Here is a 26,472-nt window from a genome sequence, read left to right on the forward strand (position 1 = left end):
TGTTTTTCAGTAAAAAAAAAAAAAAGTATATCTTTAAGAAAGTTTTTTTTTTTATGTCTTACCCCTTTAGCAAATTTTTTTATAGTGCATTAGAAAATTATCATTTTTTCTTTTTACAATGTAATGACTTTTTAATTTTCACTACATGCGCGAATTTGGGGTCAATAAGATTTGTTTGTGGTTTTGAAAAGGCTTTAATATGTTCACCAAGGCTTCATTTATTTGATCAAAATACATTAAAAACAGTAATATTGTCATATATTCTTACAAATTAGAATAAGTATTTTCTTTTTGAATATATTTTAAGATGTCATTTATTCTTGTGATGCAAAGCTGAATTTTCAGCATCATTACTCTTCAGTGTCACATGATCCTTCAGAAATGATTCTAATATTCTGATTTGCTGCTCAAGAAACATTTCTTGTTTCTTATTTTCAGGATTCTTTGATGAATATAAAGTTCAAAAGAACCGCATTTATTTAAAATAGAATGTCTACATAAATGTGTGTGTGTGTGTGTGTGTGTGTGTATATAACGTCTCGGGTTACGACTGTAACGTCTCGGTTACTTATTTAACCTTCGTTCCCTGAGGAGGGAACGGAGATGTTACGTCAGTGAATGACGAATGGGGGTTTCGCTTAGAAGCCTATCACCTTTGAGTTTTAGAAAACGAGCCAATGGCATGGAAAAAGAGGGGGGTGTGGGCCAAGGAAATATCGTCGGTGCTTTGTTCCACACCGTCACCCTCAGGTCACCCTGTCCACCAGCCAAAGTACCACCTCTCAAAGAGGGGGTAGATCGGGGTGTTGATGAGGGGACTCTCGCTCTAGTGAGGTCATTGTCTTGACCGCAGTGTAGCGATGGTCATATTTCCCGCAATGAGAACATGATTCATCCACAAAAGCTGCCTTAGCGTGATCTATGCCCTAACACGCAAGGCAGCGATTGTGCCCATCAAACTGAGAAACAGTCCGACCGCAACCAGAAGTGCACGGGCGATACATCTTTATAAAGATGTGCCACGCGCAAGCTCTTTTGTGAGAGGGAAAATGAACGACCAGGGAGAAGCACACGACTGGCAGATCACTGCACAGATCAGCAGGCAATGTGAATTCGCTGGAATTCGCTGTCACACCAACACCTGGAGAGTAGCTTGTAGGGATGCACCGATCCACATTTTTTCACTTCCGATCCGATCCCGATACCTGAATTTGGATATCGGCCGATACCGATACTATTCCGATACCAGAGCTGTGTTTGTTTTAATATTATTATCATCATTATTGTTTATTTTATATCATGCTGAAATAAACTTCTCTCAACAGGCAAGTATGATATGTAACTTAAAGTACGTATGTATGCATGTATGTCCCAAAAGGCAACTTGAGGTAAGAATAAGGTCAGAAAAGGAAGTCAGAAAAACAGGAAATCATGTTAACAGGAAAAATCCCATTCTGAAAACAAATATGCAACTGTAAGGGTTTCAAATTTATTGTCATGTCAATATTTATTACATTCCCAAAAAGTCAAATACTTGAGTGTTGAAATATAAGAAAAGTGCAAGTGTAAACATCTTACACACACACTATCTGAAGTGTGATCCTTGCTCCGATGCGGTAACGTTAACTCTCTCGATGAATGCCCGATCAACATCAGCATCTTGCAAACAGACAAACGGATTTCGCCTCAGACGCGCGTCAATTTCGCTTCAAACGTTTGCTTTTTATGCGCGTCAATTTTTCTCTGGACGCGCGAATTGATTCAAAATATTCAAGTGTCCAACTAGACGCGGTACTGTGCGTTCACACCGCCGGCGGCGAGAGCTTGGCTGGAAGCCATTCATTTTCAATGAGAGCCGGCGGCGAGTTTTGCCGCTCTCGCCGGCGGCGGTGTGAACGTACAGGTAGACGAGAATTTGACGCGCTATTCGCGTTTGGTGTGAACGCACAGTAACGTGGTGCTTTTTTAAATGTTTGATTGCGTTTGCTGTGTTGTACGACGCGAGGGAGCTTCAAAGAGCTCTGAATTCGCAAACATTGCATTTTGCTGTCTTGCTCTGCGGTGTTTCCAGTGTGAAGTGAAGTATTTCCACACAGCGGACGTTGTTGGCTAGTCGCAAACTGCGGAAATGAATTTCCTGAGGGGGAGCGTGTCTCATAACTCTGTCTCATTGAGCAGCGCCTCCGTTCAGGAAACCCATTCCGCAGTTTGCAGCCAGCTAGCAGACTAGCCGGCGGGAATCACTTTTGGATTTCAGCAGACAACGTTAAAACGCAGACATGATTCATGGATATCGGATATCTCAGCAGGTTGGATCGGGAAAATCCGATACGTGAATTACGCTGGTATCGGGTCCCGATACCGATACTGGATCGGATCGGCCCCATCCCTAGTAGCTTGTCTCGAAGCGTGAAGATCTCAGAATGGCTTGTAGGAGTGAAGATTACTCTTGGCTCCGAAGTGAAAACATAATGCAAGATTGCCACCTCTCCTCCTTTTGTACCCACGTGGTGGGGTGAAGTCGCGGAATGCAATTTCCGCAGACCCAAGGCATTTTCCATGCCATTGGCTCGTTTTCTAAAACTTGAAGGTGATAGGCTTCTACGCGAAACCCGCATTTGTAGTGACTGAACGAAAGGGAACCCTGGTTCCCTGAAGAGGGAATGAGACGCTGCGTCGAGACGCTGTGGGAACGCCTCTGCGTGATTGCGTCATGAAGCACTTATGAAATCAGTCCAATGGCGTGACGGAACGTCATGTGACGTCATCGACCAGGAAACTATAAAGCATACCTGGAACAAACAGTCACTAGCTTCCGATAGGCTGAAAGTTGCTCACAGGCATGCAGGGAGTATGGCAGGGCGACGCAGCGTCTCGTTCCCTCTTCAGGGAACCAGGGTTACAGGGTTACTCCAGCACTGCAACCACTGGGCAGATAACTGGGTCTTGAAGTGGATGAAAAATATCCACTTCAAGATGTAGAGTTTCCTCGTGGAGGGAGCTCTGGAGTGGAGGATGGTCCAACAACCTCAGTTGAGAGACCTGAACTTATGAGCTGGGCCCTCTCAGAGGCCAAGCCCAAAGTTTCCACAATTCTGGGCGGGGTTGAAGGATCAACCCGCTCGCCTGAGAGAAAAGGTCCCCCTGAGCGAATCCCCCCAGTTTGCATAATTGACATGACCTCAGACCCCCCTTATGGTGATGTAAGAGACCACCGATGTGTTGTCCGTGCGGACAACTGATAGCCCCTCAGGTCTGGTAGGAAGTGTTTGAGAGCTCGAAACACCACCATCATTTCTAGCCGATTTATGTGCCAAGAAAGAAGATGTTCCTGCCATAGACCTTGCACCGAGCGACCACTCATCCTGTGAAGGAAGCAACTGACGTTAGCATTACGCGACGACAAGAAGCCCCCAACACTGGGGCTTGGGCGAGGAACCAAGGTTTCTTCCACATGTCTAAGGCACGTAGGCATTGCCACGTGACCTTGATCATGCAAAACAGATTTCCCCTCTGAGAAAACCCCTTTGTTCTGCGGCCCCACTGCAGGGGCCTCATGTACAGGAGGCCAAATGTTATTACATTGGACGCCGCTGCCATGAGACCCAACAGTCTCTGAAACTGTTTCACAGTGAGTGACTGGCCTGGCCAAAGTTTCTCATGTGAGTCAAGAACGACATCTCGATGCCGAACCGCCACATGCTCGGATTGAGCTATGATAAACCTAGGCCGAAGGGAAGAACCCAATATTGGTACACTTCACCCCCGAAAGCGAACCTCCGGGACTTCCTGTGATGAGGATGGATGGCTACATGGAAGGACGCGTCCTTCAAATCTATCGTGACAAACCAGTCCTCGGACTAAATCTGTAACACAATCTGTTTGAATGTAAGCCTCCATCCTTCTTTGGAACAATGAAGTGACGGTTGTAAACCCCTGACTCCCTGCTGGGAGGAGGAACCCTTTCTATAGCCTCCTTTTGCAGAAGAGTCTATACTTCTCCATAACCAGAGCCTGCTCGGGGTCCACCACCGTAGGGAGGACCCCTAGAAATCTGGGCGAAAGAGAACCGCTGAATTCTGTAACCCTTTTCTATAGTGAGCAGGACCCAACGAGATATATTTGGCAGTAGCTTCCACGCTGCCATAAAATCTACTAAGGGGACCTGTCTCTCGAGACTGGCCTCTGGTATTGGTCGAACAGCCACTTCGGTGCTCTGCAACGGCGAACCTGCAAGGAACAACCGAACTGACTTTTGTATGACCCTCCTTGGAGGATTGTTGGGAAATGCAAGCACCTCGGCGCCCGGAAGCGGCGAACCGGCAGGGAACAACCGAACTGGCAGTGCTGCAACCCTCCTCAGAGAGTCGCTTCCCAGAGGGCGCCGAAGAGAAACGGGCACCGTATTTTGATGAGGTGGAAACCATTTCTCCCCAGGGGACTGCCCTCAGAAGTCTGACGGCCTCAGCGTCAGGACTTCTTCTTAGTCGAAGCCTTCTTCGAGTTAACAAGATCTCAGGTCATCAGATCTGTCTTATCTCAAGACGACTACGGCTGAGACTACTAAAGGAACCAGCCTCTCAAGACTGGCCTCTGGTATTGGTCGAACAGCCACTTTGGTGCCCTGTAACGGCGAACCGGCAGGGAACAACCGAACTGACTGTTCTACGACCCTCCTTGGAGGATCTCTGGGAGATGCATGCACCTTGGTGCCCTGAAGCGGAATGTTGTTCCAGGATCAACAAAAGATGTTGATTCAGGAACATTTCTCATTTGGCATAATTATGGTGACCAGTTCCACAAAATGCAAAGAGTAAGCGTGACAGAGAGAAAACACATTTCCTTATCCCAAGACGACTACGGCTGAGACTACTAAAGGAACCAGCCTCTCAAGACTTGTCTCTAGTATTGCTTGAGAAGCCAATCCAGCGTCCTGAAATGGATGACTGGCAGGAAACAACTGAACTGACCCCTCTTAAACTCTCCTTCTGCGAGTCAGACACTGAGACTAGAACTCGCTGGAGGGCACCGAAGGAAGATGGGCACCATATAATGAGGTGTTATCCATTTCACCCCAGGAATTCACCATTTATTTCCTCAGAATTAAACGACTCCTCAAAGATCAGATGAGTACATATTTAATTTTCTCAAAAATCAAATACAGCCAAATATCAACCAGAAAAGTAAACACGGTCTGGATGAAAAGCTGAATAGTATAATAATACAGACATCTAAGTCCTAAAAGATAAGATGAGTACATATTTCATTTTCTCAAAAATTAAATGTAGCCAAATTTCAACCAGACAAGTAAACATGGTCTGGATGAAAAAGCTGAATAGTATATTAATAAAGACCTCTAACTCCTCAAAGATAAGATGAGTACATATTTAATTTTCTCAAAAATTAAATGCAGCCAAATATCAACCAGACAAGTAGAAACGGTCTAGGTGAAAGGCTGAATATATTGTATTAATATAGACTTCAAATCAGAAGAGTATTCAACATTTAATTTAGTCACAATTAAATGCAGCCAGAAACAAACAGACAAGAATACATGGTCTGAATGACAGGCTATAATCTCAAACAAAAAGAACCATAGCCTAAATAATAATATGCAAACACTAGTTTGCACACAAACATAAGAGAAAGAGAGAAAGGGAATTCCCATCTGCTCAGTTCCCTGCATACCGGTATATATACATTGTGGACCCATTATCTACACATTACCTTGGCAAATGCGAGATGAGCCACTAGATTCTTATTGCAGAGATGCAGACAAATAATCTACGCGCGATCTGAGCCATTAGATTCTTATTGCAGATATGTAGACCTGTAATCTACGCACTGCCTCGGCACACGCGAGATCCGAGATCGAGTCACAGAATCTTTATTGCAGGCCCTTAATCTACACGCTGCCTCGGCAAACGCGAGATCCGAGCCAAATTATTTTTATTGACTTTCTTCACTCGAGAAAAAAGCCAACAGGAGCAGAGCTAAAACTCTCGATAGTGCATATGTTACACGTTGGGAATTTATGAATGAACACTGTCAGCCCCCTTTACTAGAGCTGACCGTGCATGCTCCACTCCCAAACAAACAACACATAAATCGCTTGATCCAAAAAGCTGTTTTCTCACCATTATACTCCTGTCTAGATATATATGTATGCTTGTGGAAAAACAACAATATATAGACTGAGACAGTTTCACACAGAGCGCTTGCTGAAGACACAGAAGCTAGTGACTGTTTGTTCCAGGTATGCTTTATAGTTTTCTGGTCGATGACGTCACATGACGTTCCGTCACACCATTGGACTGATTTCAAGTGCTTCATGACGCAATCACGCAGAGGTGTTCCCACAGCGTCTCGACGCAGCGTTTCGACGCAGCGTCTAGTTCCCTCGTTTCGCTTAGAAGCCTATCACCTTCGAGTTTAAGAAAACAAGCCCCCTTGAAAGGGAACCCTTAATGACCCCAAATGACTTACTGACTGATGGACTTTCCCCCCCCAATATTTACAATTCTTTTATACATTGAGTGTACAATTTGCCAATATTGTGAGAATATAGTATTATCAAATCACAGATTTGTAGCCTGACTGTTATTGTACGATCATTTACAAATCATGAGCTATTGCTGGTGATCTCAAAGGGATAGTCCATCCAAAAACAAACCTCTGCCATCATTTACTCACTATCATGTCACTCTAAACCCGCTTGACTTTCTTCTATTGAACACAAAAGGAGATATTAGATAGAATGTCTAAGCTGAAAAACTGCTATACATCTCTTTTTGTGTTCAGGTCTGCAGTGACATGAAGGTGAGTAAATGATGATTTTTCATTTTTTTAACACAGGAAGAAACTTAAATTATTCACACAAACATTTTCGATTAAAGCAGCACTCAATAAAATGTTTAGGTATTCCTTGGTGTAGTCCCACAAGGGGGACTGAGTGCGATTTCACCAAGTAAAACATCCTTGATGATCCTGGAACAACATTCTAATCAAACAATCAGATTTGAGGAATATGGTTTACAGTTAATGTCAAGTTTAGGCTTATAGCAGTGGTTAGCGGCTTCTACACCATTCTTATTCACATTTTTAGGGATAAGTTATGGGTAGGGTTAGGTTCAGAGGCAAAGATAGGGTTAGCTCTATGTTTTTAGACAGGAATGTTGTTCCAGGATCAATAAAAGATGTTGATCCAGGAATATGTCTTGTATGGCATAATCAATGGCGACCAATTCCACAAAATGCAAAGAGTAAGCGGGACAGAGAGAAAACACATTTCTTTGGTTCTTGCCACTTGATGTTGCTATGCTTGTCTGAACAGGTGGAACCCTTTCAGTGGAATCACTGAGCTGGTTAGTAATGTTCTTCAGCCCCAGTCAAAGTCCCCCAGTGAGGAGGAGCCAAAGCCGTAAGTACAGTGCAGGGGCTTCAATTCATGCCGCTAAAAGTAGCTAGTTCCCTTGTCCTGTGCTAAAAATCCTTTACCTAATTTGGTGTTCCCGGGCAAAAACTTGTAAATCTCTCATTATGCTATCACCAAATACTGGATTCAATCTTTTTGTCAGCTTGTTTCCTTTCAATTACAGATTTAATTTTGAAACTGATTGATCGTAGGCCACATTGATCTGAGTTTATAAACCTCAGTTTGTTTGTTTGTTTGAGGTGAATAGACTTGAGGAAACTTTTTTTAATTCAAACTTATTTACTATTTTTTTTCACTTGTGAGATAAATAAGCTCAGATCAATGTGGCCTATGATCAATCAGTTCCAAATACAAAACCTGTGCTGATTTAAAGAAAACAAGTTGATGACCCGATTGGGTAACACTTCAGTTTATGGTCCAATTCTCACTATTAAATAGTTGCTTATTGGCATGCATATTACTAGGATATTTGCTGTTTATTAGTACTTATAAAGTACATATTAATGCCTTATTCTGCATGATCATATTCTACATCCTTTAATCCTACCCAATACCTAAACTTAACAACTACCTTACTAACTATTAATAAGCCCTAAGTTTAAGGGGTAATTGAGGCAAAAGTCATAGTTAATAGTTAGTTCAAAGATGGAATCCAATGTTTGGTAATAACAGATTTATAAGCAATTTTTTGATCACACTTTAGATTAGGGTCCAATTCTCACTAGTATCTAATTATTAACTACAACTTTTGCCTCAATAAAGTCATAATTACTGCTTTATTAATAGTAAGTAAGGTAGTTGTTAAGTTTAGGTGTTGGGTAAGATTAAGGGATTTAGAGTATGGTCATGCAGAATAAGGCATTAATATGTGCTTTATTAGTACTAATAAATAGCCAATATCCTAGCAATATGCATGCTAATAAGCAACTAGTTAATAGTGAGAATTGGACTCTAAACTAAAGTGTTACCCAATTGTTTGTAAGTCGGTCATTTTGACCTGGAACACCATAAGACCAAATCCAAAAGTTGTTATGCCTTGTGTGAGCAAAGTCAGTACGTTTTTGTCCAATGCGAATTATGCGATAACAACATTTTTTAGGAAAAATAAAATCCTCTCTGATTAAGTCTTAACTAGTATTTCAGGAAAAAGAAAAATCGTTCTCTCGGTCAAAATGAACACAACATGGTTTAATCAAAGTGGGTCAAGCAGAACTGGTGTGATGGTCTAAGGGTTTACCCCCTGAATAGTTTGTCACTTCTCTAGTAAAGAAATGCTCTGGGTTCAAAAGTACTTAAATCATGTGGAAGTTACCATGTGCACAGATAAAACCCTGCTAACAGTGTGCATACTCAAGTTTTTTTTTTTTTTTTTTTTGGACGGACCGTTTCATCAGTCTACCAAATTGTATGTCAACACAACATGTTCAATCCAAACCGATGACAGCGGACATTCATGTACTCTTGCGGAGAGACAATGTCAGATATTTTCAGTGTGGACACGTTATCGATTTTCCAGGCCTCAAACTGAATATCATGATTTGTAGTGCATGTACAGTAAAACCCGTCCCTGTCATACTTCACTGCTCCATGCGACTTAAAAACAATGGAAAATACCCCCTGGATCAATAATCATCTGAGTAAGTGTTTTCTCTGGATAAATTATTGATTGAGTCTGTCTGCATTAGATTTGGATCTTGTCAAACTGGAACACTCTCTTATTATCTTACGAGTCTTGTTAAAGTATTAGATGCATCCTGTCAATGGTTACTGTCTTATTTCAATATGGTTTGACTGATGAATGTAGAATAGGAGGAATTAACCCAGAGTTTAAAGCCTATATATTAATGCAATTCCTACTGAATAAAGAACTTAATAAGAGTCATGTTTACACCCCCAGTGCTCTCTTAAACCCAAAGCACCACAATAATCACGTGCCAAACAATTAAGGTTTTAAACACTAAAAAGTGATCATCTGACTTACTTAAAAAAGTGAGGAAACCCATTGCCTTAAAATTATTACGTAAATAACCCATGCATAATTGAAAAAAAATAAGCTATTTGAACTTGACAATTCCACATTACTTAATTCTTTCAATTAGGCATGACGTTTATTTACTTAAAAAAGTATGGAAGCTTGTTTCCGCCACTGAATAATAAATAAATAATAATAATTGCGACTTTTTATCTCACAATTCGGACTTTTTTTCTCACAATTGCGAGATATCAAGTCAGAATTGTGACTTTTTTTCTCAGAATTGCGAGATATGAAGTCAGAATTGTGAGAAATAAAGTCGCAATTGCGAGAAATAAAGTCGCATTTGCGAGATATAAAGTCAGAATTGCATGATATAAAGTCGCAATTGCGTGTTATAAAGTCAGAATTGTGAGATATAAACTATTCTCTAAAAAAAAAAAAAAAAAAAAAAAGTCCGTCTTTTTTTCCCCTTAGAATTGGACTTTATATCTCACAATTGTGAGTTTATATCTCACAATTCTGAAAAAAGATGTCAGAATTGTGAGATATAAAGTCGCAATTGCGTGTTATAAAGTCAGAATTGCGTGATATAAAGTCGCAATTGCGAGAAAAAAAGTCAGAATTCTGACTTTTTATCTCACAATTGCGAGTTTATATCTCGCAATTCTGACTTTATAACACGCAATTGCGACTTTATTCCACGCAATTCTGACTTTATAACACGCAATTGCGACTTTATTTCACGCAATTCTGACTTTATATCTCGCAATTCTGAGAAATAAAGTCAGAATTGCGAGATGTAAACTCGCAATTGTGAGATAAAAAGTCGCAATTATTATTATTTATTTATTATTCAGTGGCGGAAACAAGCTTCCATAAAAAAGTGAGGAAACCCATTGCCTTAAAATTATTAAGTTAATTCAACTGATCACTTTTTACAGTTGCAAAAAAGTTGGTAACACTTTACAATAAGGTTCCTTTATTAAACATTAGTTAATGTATTAACTAACATGAACTAACAATGAGCAATACATTTATTACTGTTTTTGTTCATCTTTGTTAATGTTAGTTAATACAAATAAAGCTGTTCATTGTTTGTCCATGTTAGTTCACAGTGCATTAACTAATGTTAACAAGATTTTAATAAAGTATTAGTAAATGTTGAAATTAACATTACCAAAGATTAATAAATGCTGTATAAGTGCAGTTCATTATTAGTTAATGTTAACTAATGTAGTTAACTAATGAACCTTATTGTAAAGTGTTACCAACTTTTTTATAGTTTTTTAAAAATATATTTTTATAAAAAAAAACTTTATAGATTCTACTTGTACTTATCATGAAATGGGTAGAAATCAGTGATATTTTTCTATTATTTGTACACAATTATAGCATTTATTAATATATAACAGCTTTTTATTTCCATTTTAGTTTCATCTTAAACTTTAATCTTTTTTTCTTTTTTCTTTCAGCTTTATTTCAATCAACAAACGTTTTCATTCTTGTTAACAACACTGGTACAAATTGGTGTCTCATAAAGCAATGAATCTGCAAATCTCACATTTGTTGGAAAGCTATTGAGACTACAACAGGAATGAAAATTCCAAACCAATTTCATGAGTTTTTTTAAAGGTCCCATGACATGAAAATGTCACTTTATGAGGTTTTTTAACATTAATATGACTTCCCCTAGCCTGCCTATGGTCCCCCAGTGGCTAGACATTTTGATAGGTGTAAACCTGGGTATTTTTGAGAAAATGAAAGCTCAGACGGGCGAATCTAGAATCTTCCCTTTATGTCGTCATAAGGGGAAAGGTCATCTCCCCTTTCTCTTCTTTGCCTCCAAAGAGAATTTGGCCCGCCCATGAGAAAATGAGCTGCGCGAGCGCGATATTGGTTTTTCCTCGAGAGACATCATGGCTTGCAAACGAGCAAAGCATGGCAGTTGCTCAGTGTTTGGATGTACAAATTAACACAAAAGTATTTTTTTAGTTCCTTTATCCGAGCCTCTGAAGAACCAGTGGGTTATGTGAATTTCTGATGTGTAATTGTTCAAGTTCAGATAATCTTTCTCTCAAAATCATTCAATACTGTTTATGCATCAGTAAATCAAGCCAGTGACTAAAATATCAACTTCACATCGTTTCTCTTGGTAGGATGAAAATAATCTTATTTAAACTGTGATTAAAACATATACAGAAAGCGATCAAAGAACAATCCGATCACCCAAGCTGTCAATCACACAGCACAAGTTTATCTGGACACTTGCCAAAACTCGTTATGAAATCAATGACGCTGTTACACTGCACAACGAAGCTCTTATTGTACTTACCTCATGTTTGCATTGGTGAAAGCATTAATGAGAGTACAGAATGTCATGATCCTGCCATCTAGTCCTTGATGTTTAATTCTTGAGGCAGGACCATGACAGACCCATGTTTTATGTGTAAGCACATGGCCATTTGTTTGGGCTGTGTGCTTGCGTTGTCTTGTCACCTTACCCCGCCCCCTTGTTATCTCTTCTTGTTATCATTATTGTATCATCGCCGTCACCTGTTTCCCTCATTAGTTTCTCCCTATTTAATCCTCTTGTGTTTGCTGTCTTGTGCCGGTTCATTGTGTGATTCTCAGTGTGTGTTAACCTTCCCGTGAGTACCTTGTGAAGAACTCTGTCTTGTAAAGTCCTGATCTTGTTGCTGCTGTTAGTCATTTGTCTAGTTATCTGTCAAGTCTTAGTCTAGTGTAGTTAGTCTTTGTTTTTGCCCTCCAGCCTTGTTTTGCCCCATCGTGGGTTTTGTTTTCCCTGTTTTGTCTGAATAAATCTGTGTTTATTGCATTCTGTCTGCGATTGGGTTCATCTCTCTCCAACCTCATAACACAGAAACTGCGTTGCAATGATAAGATCTTCATTCACGCAATCAACAGGCTGTCATCTGCTCAATGCTCATCACTGCAACCTTTTATGTGATGGGAATAGATCTAAATACTTAAAACTTCTCACGATTCGTTAATCTCGATAGCTGTAATAGTAAAAACGTGTAATAGTAAAAGTATTCGAGAGAGTTCCACATGTAATGCTAGCTATTTCATATGCAAGCATGTCAGCCAATCACAGCAGTGGGCGTTTACACTGAAGTCTCACAGCAGCCAATCACAGCAGTGGGCGTTTACACTGAAGTCTCTTTGCAGACACGCCCCTTCAAACAGAGTGTTCAAATCAGAGGCTAAAATCAGGCTAGGAAAAATGCCTTTTATTTCTAAATTATTTTTTTTTTAAATATCTTAAAAACATACTAACATTATAAGGGCACCCCAGGAAACATTATAAAATAATAAAATAATCCATGTCATGGGACCTTTAAAAAGAAAAAAAAATAAGCATAGTTGGGTGTAAGCAGATTGCACAAAAAATTTATCAATAAGATTCAGACAAATTTGCCACCAATTTACAAAATCTAAAATAGTTAAGAATTGGCATGAATGTAAAAAAAATTATAATAATAAAAAATAAAAAAATTGGCCTCCTGATCCAGTTTTGGTATTGTTATCCATAATGAGAATGAAACAAGTTTAGACATCAATGAAGTAACATCATCTTCTTCAACATGATGGGAATATAAATAATCTCAACCCATTTTTTCCCTTAAATTTTTATATAAAAATTACTTTATTTTACAATTATTAAAAAATGTAATATGTAAAGTTTATTGGTAGAAATTTATAATTATTCTTATAAAAAATTCTTAAAATTTTTACTGAAAAAGCACCCTATTGTGTAACCAATTTGGTATTTTTTCTTCTTTTAATTTGCAGTAACATTGCAGGTTATGCTGATCATAATAGCACTTCTTGGCTGAATTATTTTCATATTCCTGATCAGTTTTGCATAAATGTTAATTAACAGGTGACAAAGCTATCATTGCACAAACTCATTTACACGACAACGGTGTTTTGGGGGCCTGAAAATGCAACATTTTGAAAAACGGGTTTCAAAGTGCAAGTTTTGGAAAACACCTTCATCGTGTGTAAACTACAAAATGTGAAAAAAAAAAAGAAAAGAGGTGATGTCATGCGCATGCGTATTACATGTTCAGTAATAGGCACGTAGTGTTTCTTTAAAAGTGACATCGCCAACTACTGGCCTGGCATGCATAATACACCATTTTTAATCATTTTCATGGATCTGTGTGGATGGGAATTGTTAAGACAACACTGTCGTCTGTATGCAAAAAACCCAAAGGAAAAACGTTTCAGTTTTTAGTACATCGTTGTCGTGTAAACGTACCCTCACACTGATCCAGGAGCTGCTCTTCACACCTGACTCTCCTCCCCAAATGTAAATCAAGACAATTACAGGAAAATACTAAAATGACCCAAACCTAAATGTCCCCCTCTGCTCTCCACAGGAAGTTGCACCAGCAGTTTGAGATGTATAAGGACCAGGTAAAGAAGATCGGTGAGGAGGCTCAGAAGAATCCGGAGCAGAAGGGAGACTCGCCCATCTGTGGAATCTGCCACAAAACCAAGTTTGCCGATGGCTGCGGCCACGTCTGTTCTTATTGCCAAAATAAGTTCTGCGCACGCTGTGGAGGACGCGTCTCGCTCCGGTCCAACAAAGTACGTCTGACCCCTCTCTCATCGTAAAATCTGTAAACAAGTTGTATAAAGACCCTGTCTACTGTATATGGCCTTGTGTTTCTGTATCTTATGTTCAATTTCGACATCTTTCAGATTGTGCTTCTGGGTTTGGTGGCTTTTTACTAAACATAAAGTTAGCTATTTAATCCCTTAACCACTAGAGGGTGCTGAAATGTATAAAGAAAATATAGCCCCACAATAGAGTGTTTCCCTAACTCCTGAGGCCTAGTTGAACAAGCTCTGAGTTTCAGAGTATTAGAGTATTAGAGTTGACAAAACCTTACAAATCCAACCTAGTTTAGATCAGGTTCAGCGGGCTCAAAACACTCGGTATAAACGTTCTCTGTCAATTCAGGGTTTGATCCAGAGCTTGTGATTAACTCTGAAACGTGCACCTGAAAGTGTGTCATGCTGCAAACAGCCAATCACACGGAACATGGAGAGCATCGGTTTGATTCACTTGATTCACTTATTCACTCTTTTTTCACTTGTGAGGTACATAAGCTCAGAAAACAAGTTAATGACACAATTGGGTAACACTTCAGTTTAGGGTCCAATTCTCACTAATAACTAGTTGCTTATTAGCATGCATATTTCTAGGATTTGGGCTGTTAATTAGTACTTATAAAGCACATATTAATGCCTTATTCTGCATGACCATATTCTGACACAAGAGAGAGCTGACACAATTCACTTCTCTGATAAAGAGATGAAGAGATCATTATGAAAAACATGAATTTAAAGGCAGAAATAAACACTGCTGCAGTGCGAGTTTAAAAAGCGAGCTAAATGAATATATCTGACTATGCATGTGTATCAACTGAATTTGCATACTTTATATAAGTTCACAAAGAACTCAAAAGAAAACATGCAGGCTTAATCTGTTTAAAAGTTTTATATTTTAAAGTTTGTATTTATTAATTTAAATGCAATGTTTAATATTAATTGTCAATTAATATAATAATTATATGAATGTATTATATGAATTATACAATTATAATTGATGTAATATAAATATAATCAATAATTAACAGCAAAAGACAAGCAATTTTTTCTCTCTTTTTTCCCCCACTCTAAACTGCTTTAATTTGGAGTGAGAGATACAGGGGGAGTGGCTTTTTTGCATCAGATACAGTACATGTCACTTTACTCACAACTGATTGGCCCAGTTTTGGGAACTCTAACCCAGAATAAAACCTGCTCCAGACCAGGTTAGCCATGTAGCAAGTTTGCTCAAACTAATCTCAAATTTACCTGAACTGAAAACGGCTTCATGCAACAGGTGTGTAGTTTGTTGTTTTCTAAATAGCCCTCCTCTTATTAAAAAATGTTTGCAAAAATTAAAATAAAAAAAGTAAAATAATTGAAAGTGGGGGGGAAATCACATTATGAAATAAATGTTTTTGTCCATGTATCAACATATCAAGATAGAATATATATTAACATATCATTATTTAATGTAACCTAAAATGCTTACACATGTCATTCAACTTTTTATTTATCATGCACTTCTTGAAAATCTTCAAACTTCAGTTCATATACAACCTAATGCACTTTTTTACATTTACAAATGTAACAATATAAGAATGACTGGTCCCACCTTATATTAGGTGTCTTTACTATGTAGGTATAGGTGTATGTACTATGTAGGTGTCTTTATATACTTGCGTCCAAAAAAATAAAAATAGGTATGTACTTGTGTTCCAGTTCTATTGTAAAACAAGTTTGCTGTTATTTGGTGTGATACGGGTAAGGTTAGGGACAGGTTTGGTGGTACGGGTAGGTTTAAGGCTTGGTTAAGGAGCCAACAGTGTGCAGGGGTTAGTTTGATTACTTTAAGGGAACACTGTTCAAACTGTTTGTATTACATTGTTTTGATAAATGAAGTATTTTCTTGAAAAAATTATTTGTTTTCTCCCGTTGATGTATGATTCAAGGAATATCCTATTTATGGAAATAGTATACTTAATGTTGAGGCAATACAAAACATGTTTAATTAAGTTTAGCTAAATGCCTGCTAAAGACATAACTAACCACCCTTTACACAAGCGTTGTTACAGTAGCTAAACGTCCAAAGCCCATAAAGGTGTTAAATAGTTAATAGTAAACATTAGAAACATTTGGAAATTATGAATAGATTGGGTACTTCAAAAACAGGAACAAATAATGAATAAATGATTTGTAAAGTGTAAATAGTAGAAGTCTGCATACACACCACAACAAACAAAGACCACATGTGTGACTTTTACAGACTGTGGTATGAGTTAATGAATAATATGTTGCCCATGAATATTTTTTGTGAAATGCTTAAAATTACTAATAATATAATTAAAGTGTGTTAGATAATATATAAATCGAATTATAAAGACGTTTAGCATTCAAATGTACAGAAAATGTAATAAGCTTTTAATCATTATAATTTCTTTTAAAATCATTATTAGATTTTTAAGAAGTGCATGATAATAGAAAGTTTAATGATATTTGTAAGCATTTCAATGTACATTAAATAATGATCTGTTAATCATTATGTAATGTTTAGTAAGTTCAACAGTAAACATTAACAAACACCATCTCATAGTTCAATGTGAATATATATGAATAACTAATGATCTGTTAAGCATTATTGTAAATTATTTATTAATGAAAGTTACTAGAGTGTTAACTTAAGATTTGTCATTACAATAATACATTTCATACAAAATAAATGTAGCCGTAGTGAGCATAAGAGACTTCTTTCAAAAACATAAAATAATAATAATAATAATTCAACACTTTTTACAACACTGAAAAAAGATTTTTGCTGCTTGTTAAAATTACTTAATTAAAATGAGTTAAAGCAACACATATGCTATATGCTATACATTTAGTCCTAATTAATTTCATTGTTCAATCCACTTAAATATATTTAAAATTGAATTTAACTTAATCCATTTGTGTTGGATTACATGAATAATTTCTGTTAACTGAAATTGGGCAACATTTTCAGTTCCCAGCATCCTTTGCATATGGCTGGATCAGGAGAGTAAATGTTGAAATTAAGTGTTGTTTTATGTGTTTTTGAGTGAAGGGAATACCTGTTAATGTTTAATGTTCAGTTATGTTTGACATTTAAAAGAGCTTCCGTTATATTAAAGTTTTTGTGGTCGCTGAAGTGTAGAGCAGACATTAAGTTCAACTAAAAATATATTAAAAATGAAGATAAATTAATTTAGTGTAACCTCTTTCGACAAAGAAAGAAATCTTTGTCGGTGTCTTTTTTATGAAACCAACACAGGCTGTTCAACACTGTTTCCACTAGTGGGCATTATATTCCATTCAGTGATTCAGCCCTTCCTCTGTTTTTCATGTGTTTGTGATTTCAAATAGCTAATAAGATTTTTTTTTGTCTGACTGCAGTTTTGTCTTTCAGCAGTCAGTGAACCATTGAAGTTTAGACTTGTATACATGAATCAATACTTATATTGCAGTACATTTCCCTCTGTTCCTTACTGTGCATCTCCTTTTCTTTTCTTTTTTTTCTTTTTTTGCACTTGTTCCATTTCATCACTGTCAATTACTTGCAGAAATTTACAGCATGGGGACAAGTTGTTCAGCAGCTCCTCTTTTTCTTAGTATTTATAATTTTTTCATTATGTTCAAATTCTAACAAGCCCCTTTATTATGGAGCATTAATATTGTAAAAAGTGAATTACAATGACAATTGGATGTATCCAAAAATACTGAATTTAATTGTCACATGCTGCTGGCATATTCCATTAGAGTGAAATAAATGTTTGGTACGATTCATATATTTATACTATGTTCAAAAGATTGGGGTTGGTAAGATTTTTTAATGTTTTTAAAAGAAGTCTCTGCACGGCTGCATTTATTTGATCGAAAATACAGTAAAAACAGTAATATTGTGAAATATTATTACAATTTAAAATCACTGTTTTCTACTTTAATATATTTTAAAATTGTATTAATTCCTGTGATGTCAAAGCTGAATTTGCAGCAGTCATTACTCCAGTCTTCAGTGTCACACGGTCCTTCAGAAATCACTTTAATATGCTGATTGCTGCTAAAGAAACATTTCTTATTATCAATGTTGAAAATAGTTGTGTATCTACTTAAGTTTTTGTAGAAAAATGAGACCCTTTTCCGGGAATAAAATAGAATGGCATTTATTTGAAGTAGAAATCTGTTGTAACATTATAAACGTCTTTACTGACACTTTTAATGAATTTAATGCATCATTGCAAATAAAAGTATTAATTTACTGACCCCAAACTTTTGAACGGTAGTGTGTATATACAGTATTTGCATTTTGACATTATTTCCATGAAATTTAGGCACATTTTACTCCAAAAACACTGTAATGTGGAAAAAAATCTCATTGTGAGATACACCATATACTGCATCTCATTGTGAGATACACCATATACTGCCTTTTATGCTGATTTATAACTAAAAAAAAAACTAAAAAAAACAAAAAACGAATATCAACGAGGAAAGCTATTCACTGAACCACGACTCTGACATAATTTCAAAAGATTTATTTAAATAAATGTAGCTTGAGCTTCTATCAATGATGCCCCTGTTGTGAAAACATACAGAGAGCTTTGATTGTGCCATAGAACCTCAGACAGTTGCTTTGGATTATTTACATCATAATTTGTCCGCCACCTGTGCTCTTTGCCCTCTTAGGAGTTGAAGAATGTGGAAAATAACTTTACTGATGGTCAATTGTTAACCAGCGACTAATTCACTATTCACAGCTCATGAATGATGAATGATGTGCATAATGCATAGTGTTTAGTGAGGGTGCAGCAGTAGGAAGATCTGTACATGCTTCTGATGAGATAACACTGCGATAAACAGCACTTGTATATGGTTAGAACTGCTTACTCTGCTTGAGTTCTTGTTGGTATAGAGGCAAAATACGTCTTTTCAGGTGTCCCACAAAACAGTATTGCGGGATTTGTTGAGATCTCAGCGTTATATGCAGGACAGCAGACCAACTATATATTTATTTAGATGGTAGTTTTATATGTACACTTTTTATCTGCTTATCTGGCATGTGAGGTTTTGTTTGATTTGTTTCACTGGCTTGAGATCAATATGGATGGTTGCAATATAAGTGTGTTAAATTTGATGAACTGTGATGAACTTTAAAAGCTATTTCTAGATCAGCAAGTGGTTTTATTCCCATGGTGCTATGCGCTTCCTGCTGGACAGTGAGTGTGGAGCTGTGTGAAGGCAGCTGGTGTTGGGGTGTCATGGACACCGGCGCTGCTGTGTCTGATGTCAGTGTCAATGGCTCCACATGTTAGTGAGGCCATGGATTGAGTTGCCCCCGCAGTGCTAGATGACCAGATTCTTTTTCAGTGGTGGGACAGTGATGTCATGGAGCTCTTGCTCCACGCCCTTAAACATTCACACCCACAACATTGTACATGGAAGGACAAGAAAATAAAAACGTGATTAAAAAAACCAACAAAAAAAACCCATTATAACATTAACCACATAATGCCTTATAACTTAATTTGTTGTGGATTGCAATACCTTTTGTAATTACAAAAATTGCAACTAATAATTCTGAATAATTGAATTATAATATATCATATAATACATATTTAATTCTACTTTTAAAGGATTAAAATCCAATTTTGTGTGTTATGCCATGTATTGTAATGCATTGAACTCTAAAGGTGTAATGTCTCGGTTATGTATGGTAACCCTCGTTCCCTGAAGGAGGAACGGAGACGTATCTTGTGACCGACCAATAGGATTCTCGCTAGAGAGGCCAATCTACTTCGAGTGAAACTAAACGAGCCAATGCACATTGGCGTGCAATAATTTGCATCAGCTGTTCAGCCACGCAGAGCAGGTATATAATGAGCAGAAGGTGCGATTGCACTTCAGTTTTTTACTGATGAGCCAAGCCGATGAGCTGGCTGCCCCGGCGGGTCACAGCAGATGTGGCGACGGGATGTATGTCTCCATTCCCTCCTTCAGGGAACGAGGGTTACCATACGTAACCGAGACGTTCCCTATCAGTCAGTCACTCTCTGTGCACTTTGTGACCGACGAATAGGAATCCCTACCAAAGCGCCACAGCTGCTGACCCCATCCAGCGGCCTGTGCGAGCGTCTTGCCCCTTCTTGCCTGGAAGGACGATAGGAGAGGGCTTACACAGAGTGTATTTGTTACTGTTGTTCCGTGATAACCCATACAGTGCAAATATTGGATAACACTGGGAAAGCGTGCCCTTTCTTGTTAGGAAGGAGAACACTGCGGAACCCACATTCTTCCCAGAAGGAGTTATGTGGCGATATACATATGAGGTTGTACTGCATATAAAAATACTGGGTGACTTAGCCCAAGGGAAAGACACAGGCTTCCGTTTAGGAGCAGCCGTGGAAGAAATACACATATGGGATCCCCGTAGGGTCACACAAATGGGACCCAGCCTAGACCCGGTTCTCAAGAATTCAACGGATAAAGGCCTGGCGCCGGATGCTCTGCCATGTCCGGGCCGAGGGTGTTGGAGGACTCAACAGGTTTTTTACTCTGAAGCAATAAGGGTGCACAGTAGGGTGCAGCAAGCCGACAGAGCCGGGCCTCTCGCTTCTACCCGTTTAGGGTGAGAACATGGGAGGAGACCGGCTCTACACGTAGGCTATAATATAATATTTAGCGAACGTGTTAGGTGTCGCCCAGCCCGCAGCTCTACAGATATCTGTTTGCGAGGAGCCACGTGCCAGCGCCCAGGATGCAACGCCTCTCGTGGAGTGAGCATGTAACCTGAGCGGGCAGGGCACGCCTTGTGCTTGGTAAGCCAAGGCGATGGCATCCACTATCCAGTGGGCCATCCTCTGCTTGGAGACAGCCTTTCCCTTCTGCTGGCCTCCGTAACAGAAAAAGGGCTAGCCTGAGGTCCTGAGACTGAGTTCTGTCCACGTACAGACACAGAGCGCGAATGGGACAGAGCAAAGCCAGGGCTGGGTCTGCCTCCTCCAGGGGTAGCGCTTGCAGGTTCACTACCTGGTCCCTGAAGGGAGTGGTAGGAACCTTGGGCACACAGCCAGGCCGGGGTCTCAGTACAACAGCTCCACTGGTGGGATACGTGTGTAACCCTTAGCCGCCCCGCCATCAAGGGTGGTGAAGGAGGAGGAGCCACCGGGACGGTTTCTGGCAGTAAAAGGTGCCGTCCACGCCCCCGTGAGCTCCTCATGCACCTCCGGGAAGAAAGGCACTGGGGTGGGTTGCTGAGAACCAGCGCGCACCACCCCGAGATACCAATCATCCAACCTCGAGGGCTCCACACGAGCCCGATCCTGTTGGCGGCCCGGGAAAGCATCGCCATCATCTCTGGGTCCGACTCGGGAATCGTCATCCGCAGAGAAGTCTGACCCACCTTCCGATGCAGCGACCAACATCTGTTCATCATGGGGAGCGCCGAAGGAAACGACTGGTACACACCTTGTGGATGGTCCAGCACGTTCCGTCGGTGGCTCTACTGGCTGCGTAGCGTGAGAGGGATGAGGGTTCCTAGGGGGTTGGTTCCCCGAAGGAAGCGCGCTCACTGAATCCTCAGGTCACCCGCACCCCTGCCTGAAGTAACCCTTTGAGGAGGGTTAGATCACGGCAGAGTCGCGGGGACTCTGCCCCTTTGCAGGAACGAGAGTCTCGACCGAAGCTCCGAGATGGTCATCTTCCAACAATGGGTACATGACTCGAACGCTGCCTCAGCATGTTCAATGCCCAGACACGCGATGCAGCGTTCGTGATCATCCCGCGATCCCAGGTAACGACCGTATCCAGAAACACACAGGTAGAGTGACATCTTTAAAAAGACACACTCCACCCGTGTAAGCTCTTTCAGGGGACTGCTCTCCTTGGTGCTGAAGCACGCAGGGGAACTGTCGCTGCGAACACAAACAGGGAAGTGTGCAGCCTGTCGTGCGCCGTCTCTTTCTCACGGCGATCTTACCAGCCGTAAAAACGGCTTTTCAGCGCTCTTGGCGCACCGTACCAGCTGTGAGAACAGCCTTTTTGTTTTGCTCAGTTACAGACACAAACACAAAAAGACAGAAAGAGAGCAAGAGAAAAAAGTCAACCCCGCTGCCGCACTATATCGCCCGCACCAGATGTGAGAGATCCTCCTGGAGAGCTCGCTCAGAGAACAGCATCGAAAAGCTAGGCTCTGAAGCAAAAAGCTGAAGTGCAATCGCACCTTCTGCTCATTATATACCCGCGCTGCGTGGCTGAACAGCTGATGCAAATGATTGCACGCCAATGTGCATTGGCTCGTTTAGTTTCACTCTAAGTAGATTGGCCTCTCTAGCGAGATTCCTATTCGACGTACGTAGAGAGTGACCGACTGATAGGGAACTACAAATAGCTAATATATAATATCATATCATATTTATGGCTAGACGTATCGAATGCATTAAAATGTTTATGCATTATTATGATGGATACCTTTATAATACATTTAGACAAAATTATACAGTATATGCAGGCTTTAAAGGGTTAGTTCACCCAAAAATGAAAATTCTGTCATTAATTACTCACCCTCACGTCGTTGCAAACCCGTAAGACCTTCGTTCATCTTCGGAACACAAATGAAGATCTTTTTAAAGAAATCTGAGAGATTTCTGATCCTCCATTGACAGCTACGCAACAAACTTTTACACATAAAGAGATCGTAAAACTAAAACTAAATTTCCATGATCACTTTATATGATGAACAGATTGAATTTAGGTTTTTATTCACATATAAACATTGATAAACAGATATAAACAGAAGTTCAACCGAACCTGCTTGACCCGCGAGAACAACCCTCATTGCGGAAACTCAAATGTGCTGTGTAACACGAGAGCGAACATGCTTCCGTTACCGTTTACCACAACTGATGTGTGAGTTGATGAATGCTTGTGTGAATAAAAGCCTAAATTCAATCTGTTCATCATATAAAGCGATCAAGTCTCTTTGGAAGTTTTTTGACTAAACCACTCAATTCATATAGATTAGTTTTACAATCTCTTTATGGCCAGTTTGAAGTGTAAAAGCTTCAGTTGTGTAGTTGTCAATGGAGGGACAGAAAGCTCTCAGATTTCTTTAAAAAATATCTTTGTTTGTGTTTTGGAGATGAACGAAAGTCGTTTGGAACGACATGAGGGTGAGTAATTAATGGCAGAATTTTCATTTTTGGGTGAACTATACTTTTAAGTAACAATTAAACAGAATCTTTTCTTTCATATTGTGACATACTGAGTGTAACAAATAATAGAAAAAGAAAAACTGCGGGGCTGAAGTTGAAGCAGACTAAATGATTGGATAAGCCCTGTATGTCACCAGAGAGAAGTCTGGCATTTTCACTGAAGATCCAGTTGTGTCATTATAACATATAAAAAAATTAAACATATGCAAAATAATTGTTCACAATAACATCTAAACCATATTGAGTAAATAGTTATTTTCTAAGTGCCAACACAAAAAATATTTCATGGACATTGAAATTGCTGTATCTGAACAGACATGTAGCCTACTATGTATTTTTACTAAGCACAATGCAGTGTGCTTAAAATAGACTATAAAGTGTTTAACCCATTTAACAAAATTCTTTACAGATGTGTTTTCCCAATATCCCTAACATGTACTTAGTTTTACATTATCTGTTTCCACTTATTCTAGATACAGAACATGGTTTTAGATAAAAAAAATAGTAGCCTACTGTTTCTCATTGTTCTAATAAACATGTTTGACGTGACAGATGGAAATGTATTAAGTTATTTAGAATCAATAGAGGGTTTGGATCTGTTCACTGTTGATGCTGTTTTGTTTTAACTAGTTGTTTTGCTTGAAGTCAACATTTTGTTGATTAGACTTTCTTTTTGTAAACTTTTAACTTCAATTTAACTTCCTAGTGACACTTCTCTCCTAGTGAATAAAAACACAATACATCAGAGCTGATTCTGTTGCATTGTGAAGTGCTGAGAGAGAATGAAGCAAGTTTAAAGGTGCCTGACTTCTCGTTCTCATGCTACAATGTATTAATTTGCGTTCATTTGAACTAAAATTATTCAGTGAAAACAACTATATTTTATTGCAAATCGGAGTTCAGTCCACTTAGATCTCATTCACACATTGTGAGGTCACGTTAGGTGAACTTCATTACAGCTTTTGAGAGTTAATTACCCAGAGGACGCTCATTCACTCACATTGTTTGAGTGTATTCCGCTTTTTAATGTTTACAGTGTTTGGCTGCAGCTTCGTGTCTGTTATTACCTGTGTTTTTTCGGGCGGTTTGAGACGGCATGCATTTGTAATGAACTGAATTCCGGCTTAGTGGCTTGATAGCGGCAGGATCCGTAAATAATGTAGACTAAAGCGAAGAGCAGTGAGTTTCTTAGCTTCATCGCTCATGCCTCATTCAGCCTTTTAAACGGCGATCGGTTCCGCTGTCAGACATGCGCAGAACTGTCAGCAGCTCAATAGCGGCTTCTCATGCCGTTCTCAGAATCCAGATGAACCGAGCCGATCATTTCTCGTTCTGACGGAGGCAGCAGACGCTGAAGACGTCAAGAGTCCATTGCACGCTGTAACAATCTTCTCTATCGCTGTTCATCGTGTCTCGACGGATACAAAATGACTCACAACGACGAAATGGGTAGGAAACTTAATTTATGCATTAAGTATGATGTTAAATGTTTTCGACTCTTTCTACCATAGGCTACTAGTTGTCACAAGGGCTCACTCTGGTTTTTAAACCAAAAGTCCAGTTATATTTAAATGTATTATGTTACATATATTTCTTAGCAGTTCGAAACTGTCTCAAATTACTTTTTTCTGATCGAACATGAATTCCATTCAATGTCAAAATCATGTAGCCTATGCTTGCGCTGTTGAGTAAACAAGTGAACATAGTAAACACGCTACTAGCCTACATTCAGACTTGAGTCAACGGTAGATTTAACTGTGAGCCTAAACTGTGTTCTTTGCAATGTATTAATTAACCTACAGTAAATGTTGGCCAATACAAATCATTTAATATTTTTATAGGTTACATCTTTTCTATACCTGCTTTACGATTTAAATTAAGCTGAACAGCCTGTTCAAATGCAGGTTCCCACTGTGACAACTTACCCCATTAAGCCTACTGTTATATAGAATGCCCTTCTGTTGGTCAAAAAAGGTTAATTATCTGTTTTCCCCCCTGAGAAATTGAGTGCAACAGGTACAGCAAATAAATTCACTTCATTATCACACTCAACTTTTTTGTCAATGATCAGTCTGCGTTTAAAAAATAATAATGATCATATGCAAAACTGCATTTCCTTGCATCATGATCCTTGACCGTCCTCTCCCACGTATTTTGAATGATGTATAGTCTCTGTGCTTGTAAACTACTAATTTGTATACATCTGGTTATAATAAGCTTAAATCTTTTTTTTTTTTCTATACTTATAATCAACTTTAAATCAATAGTTAATTTTTTTTAAATGTATAATGTTGTCGGCAATGCTTTATACTGCAAGTCTTGTGTCAGCCACTGGTTTCTTTGTGTTTCTCTAAATGCAGAAATTTGTGTAGCCTCTGCGGTAATGCATTTTTCATGTAGCAACATTTGCATTGAGCACTTTAATGTCCACAGTCCATTTGAAAGCAGTTCAGGCAATATTTCCTTATTACTTGGCTGTCACTAATGGCCCTCTTGTTCTATTTTCTGGGACCATTCCATTCACACACAAACTCATTTTCTCCCTTTTGGACTGTCTCTCTCACACTCTCTCCCTTTCTTTGACTGTCTCTCTCACTGGTGACTCAGCAAAGACAGGTGACCACTCTCCTCTAGCAGCAGCTCTAATGGTAGTCATTGATTTACTCGCTCTCACTATCTCACTGTGTATGAGTGTGCAGTTTATGTGTTATGAGTCTATGAGTCTGCCAATCTTACAATCACAATCTTGCAAACATTTACCATACACTCTTAAAAATAAAGATTCTTTATTAGCATAACTGTAGTTTTATGTTTTCGGCATTTTCAGTTTCTTATATATTGATTAATTTATTTAGAGGTGTAGTTTGCACAGTGTGCAAAAAATACCCTTCAAATTCTGTGAAAAAGAAGTTCACTGTAGCGTACTATTAAAAAAAGATTAGGCGTACATATTACGGAAATAATATACTTATATATAGTATATATACATAAGTGACAGTGAATGTGATTATATTCAAATATTAAAACCAAAATATTATTAAAAAAACAATGATTTAAAATGTAATACAGCAAAACTTCTAATTTGACATTATTACTAAGAATTATAGTCATTAAGGATCATAGTCATGAAAGTGTACTCTCATAATGGCCTTTTATTTTTCATTATTATTTTATTATCTGCAAGTACAGTTTTTTTTATTTTTTATATTCTTTTA

General features: G+C 38.7%; 1 protein-coding gene across 1 annotated transcript in view; it reads left to right on the forward strand.

Annotated features, from left to right (window-relative positions):
• The window catches only part of rims2b (regulating synaptic membrane exocytosis 2b), a 172,719-nt gene that overhangs the window by 22,838 nt on the left and 123,409 nt on the right, over positions 1 to 26,472 (forward strand). Inside the window, exons 4-5 of the mRNA XM_082186686.1 lie at positions 7,334 to 7,420; positions 13,817 to 14,027. Of these exons, the coding sequence (XP_082042812.1) occupies positions 7,334 to 7,420; positions 13,817 to 14,027 (298 nt within the window). The remainder of the gene's footprint in view (positions 1 to 7,333; positions 7,421 to 13,816; positions 14,028 to 26,472) is intronic.

This window comes from Leuciscus leuciscus (assembly GCF_965113295.1).
Source record: "Leuciscus leuciscus genome assembly, chromosome: 12".
Lineage (NCBI taxonomy): Eukaryota > Metazoa > Chordata > Actinopteri > Cypriniformes > Leuciscidae > Leuciscus > Leuciscus leuciscus.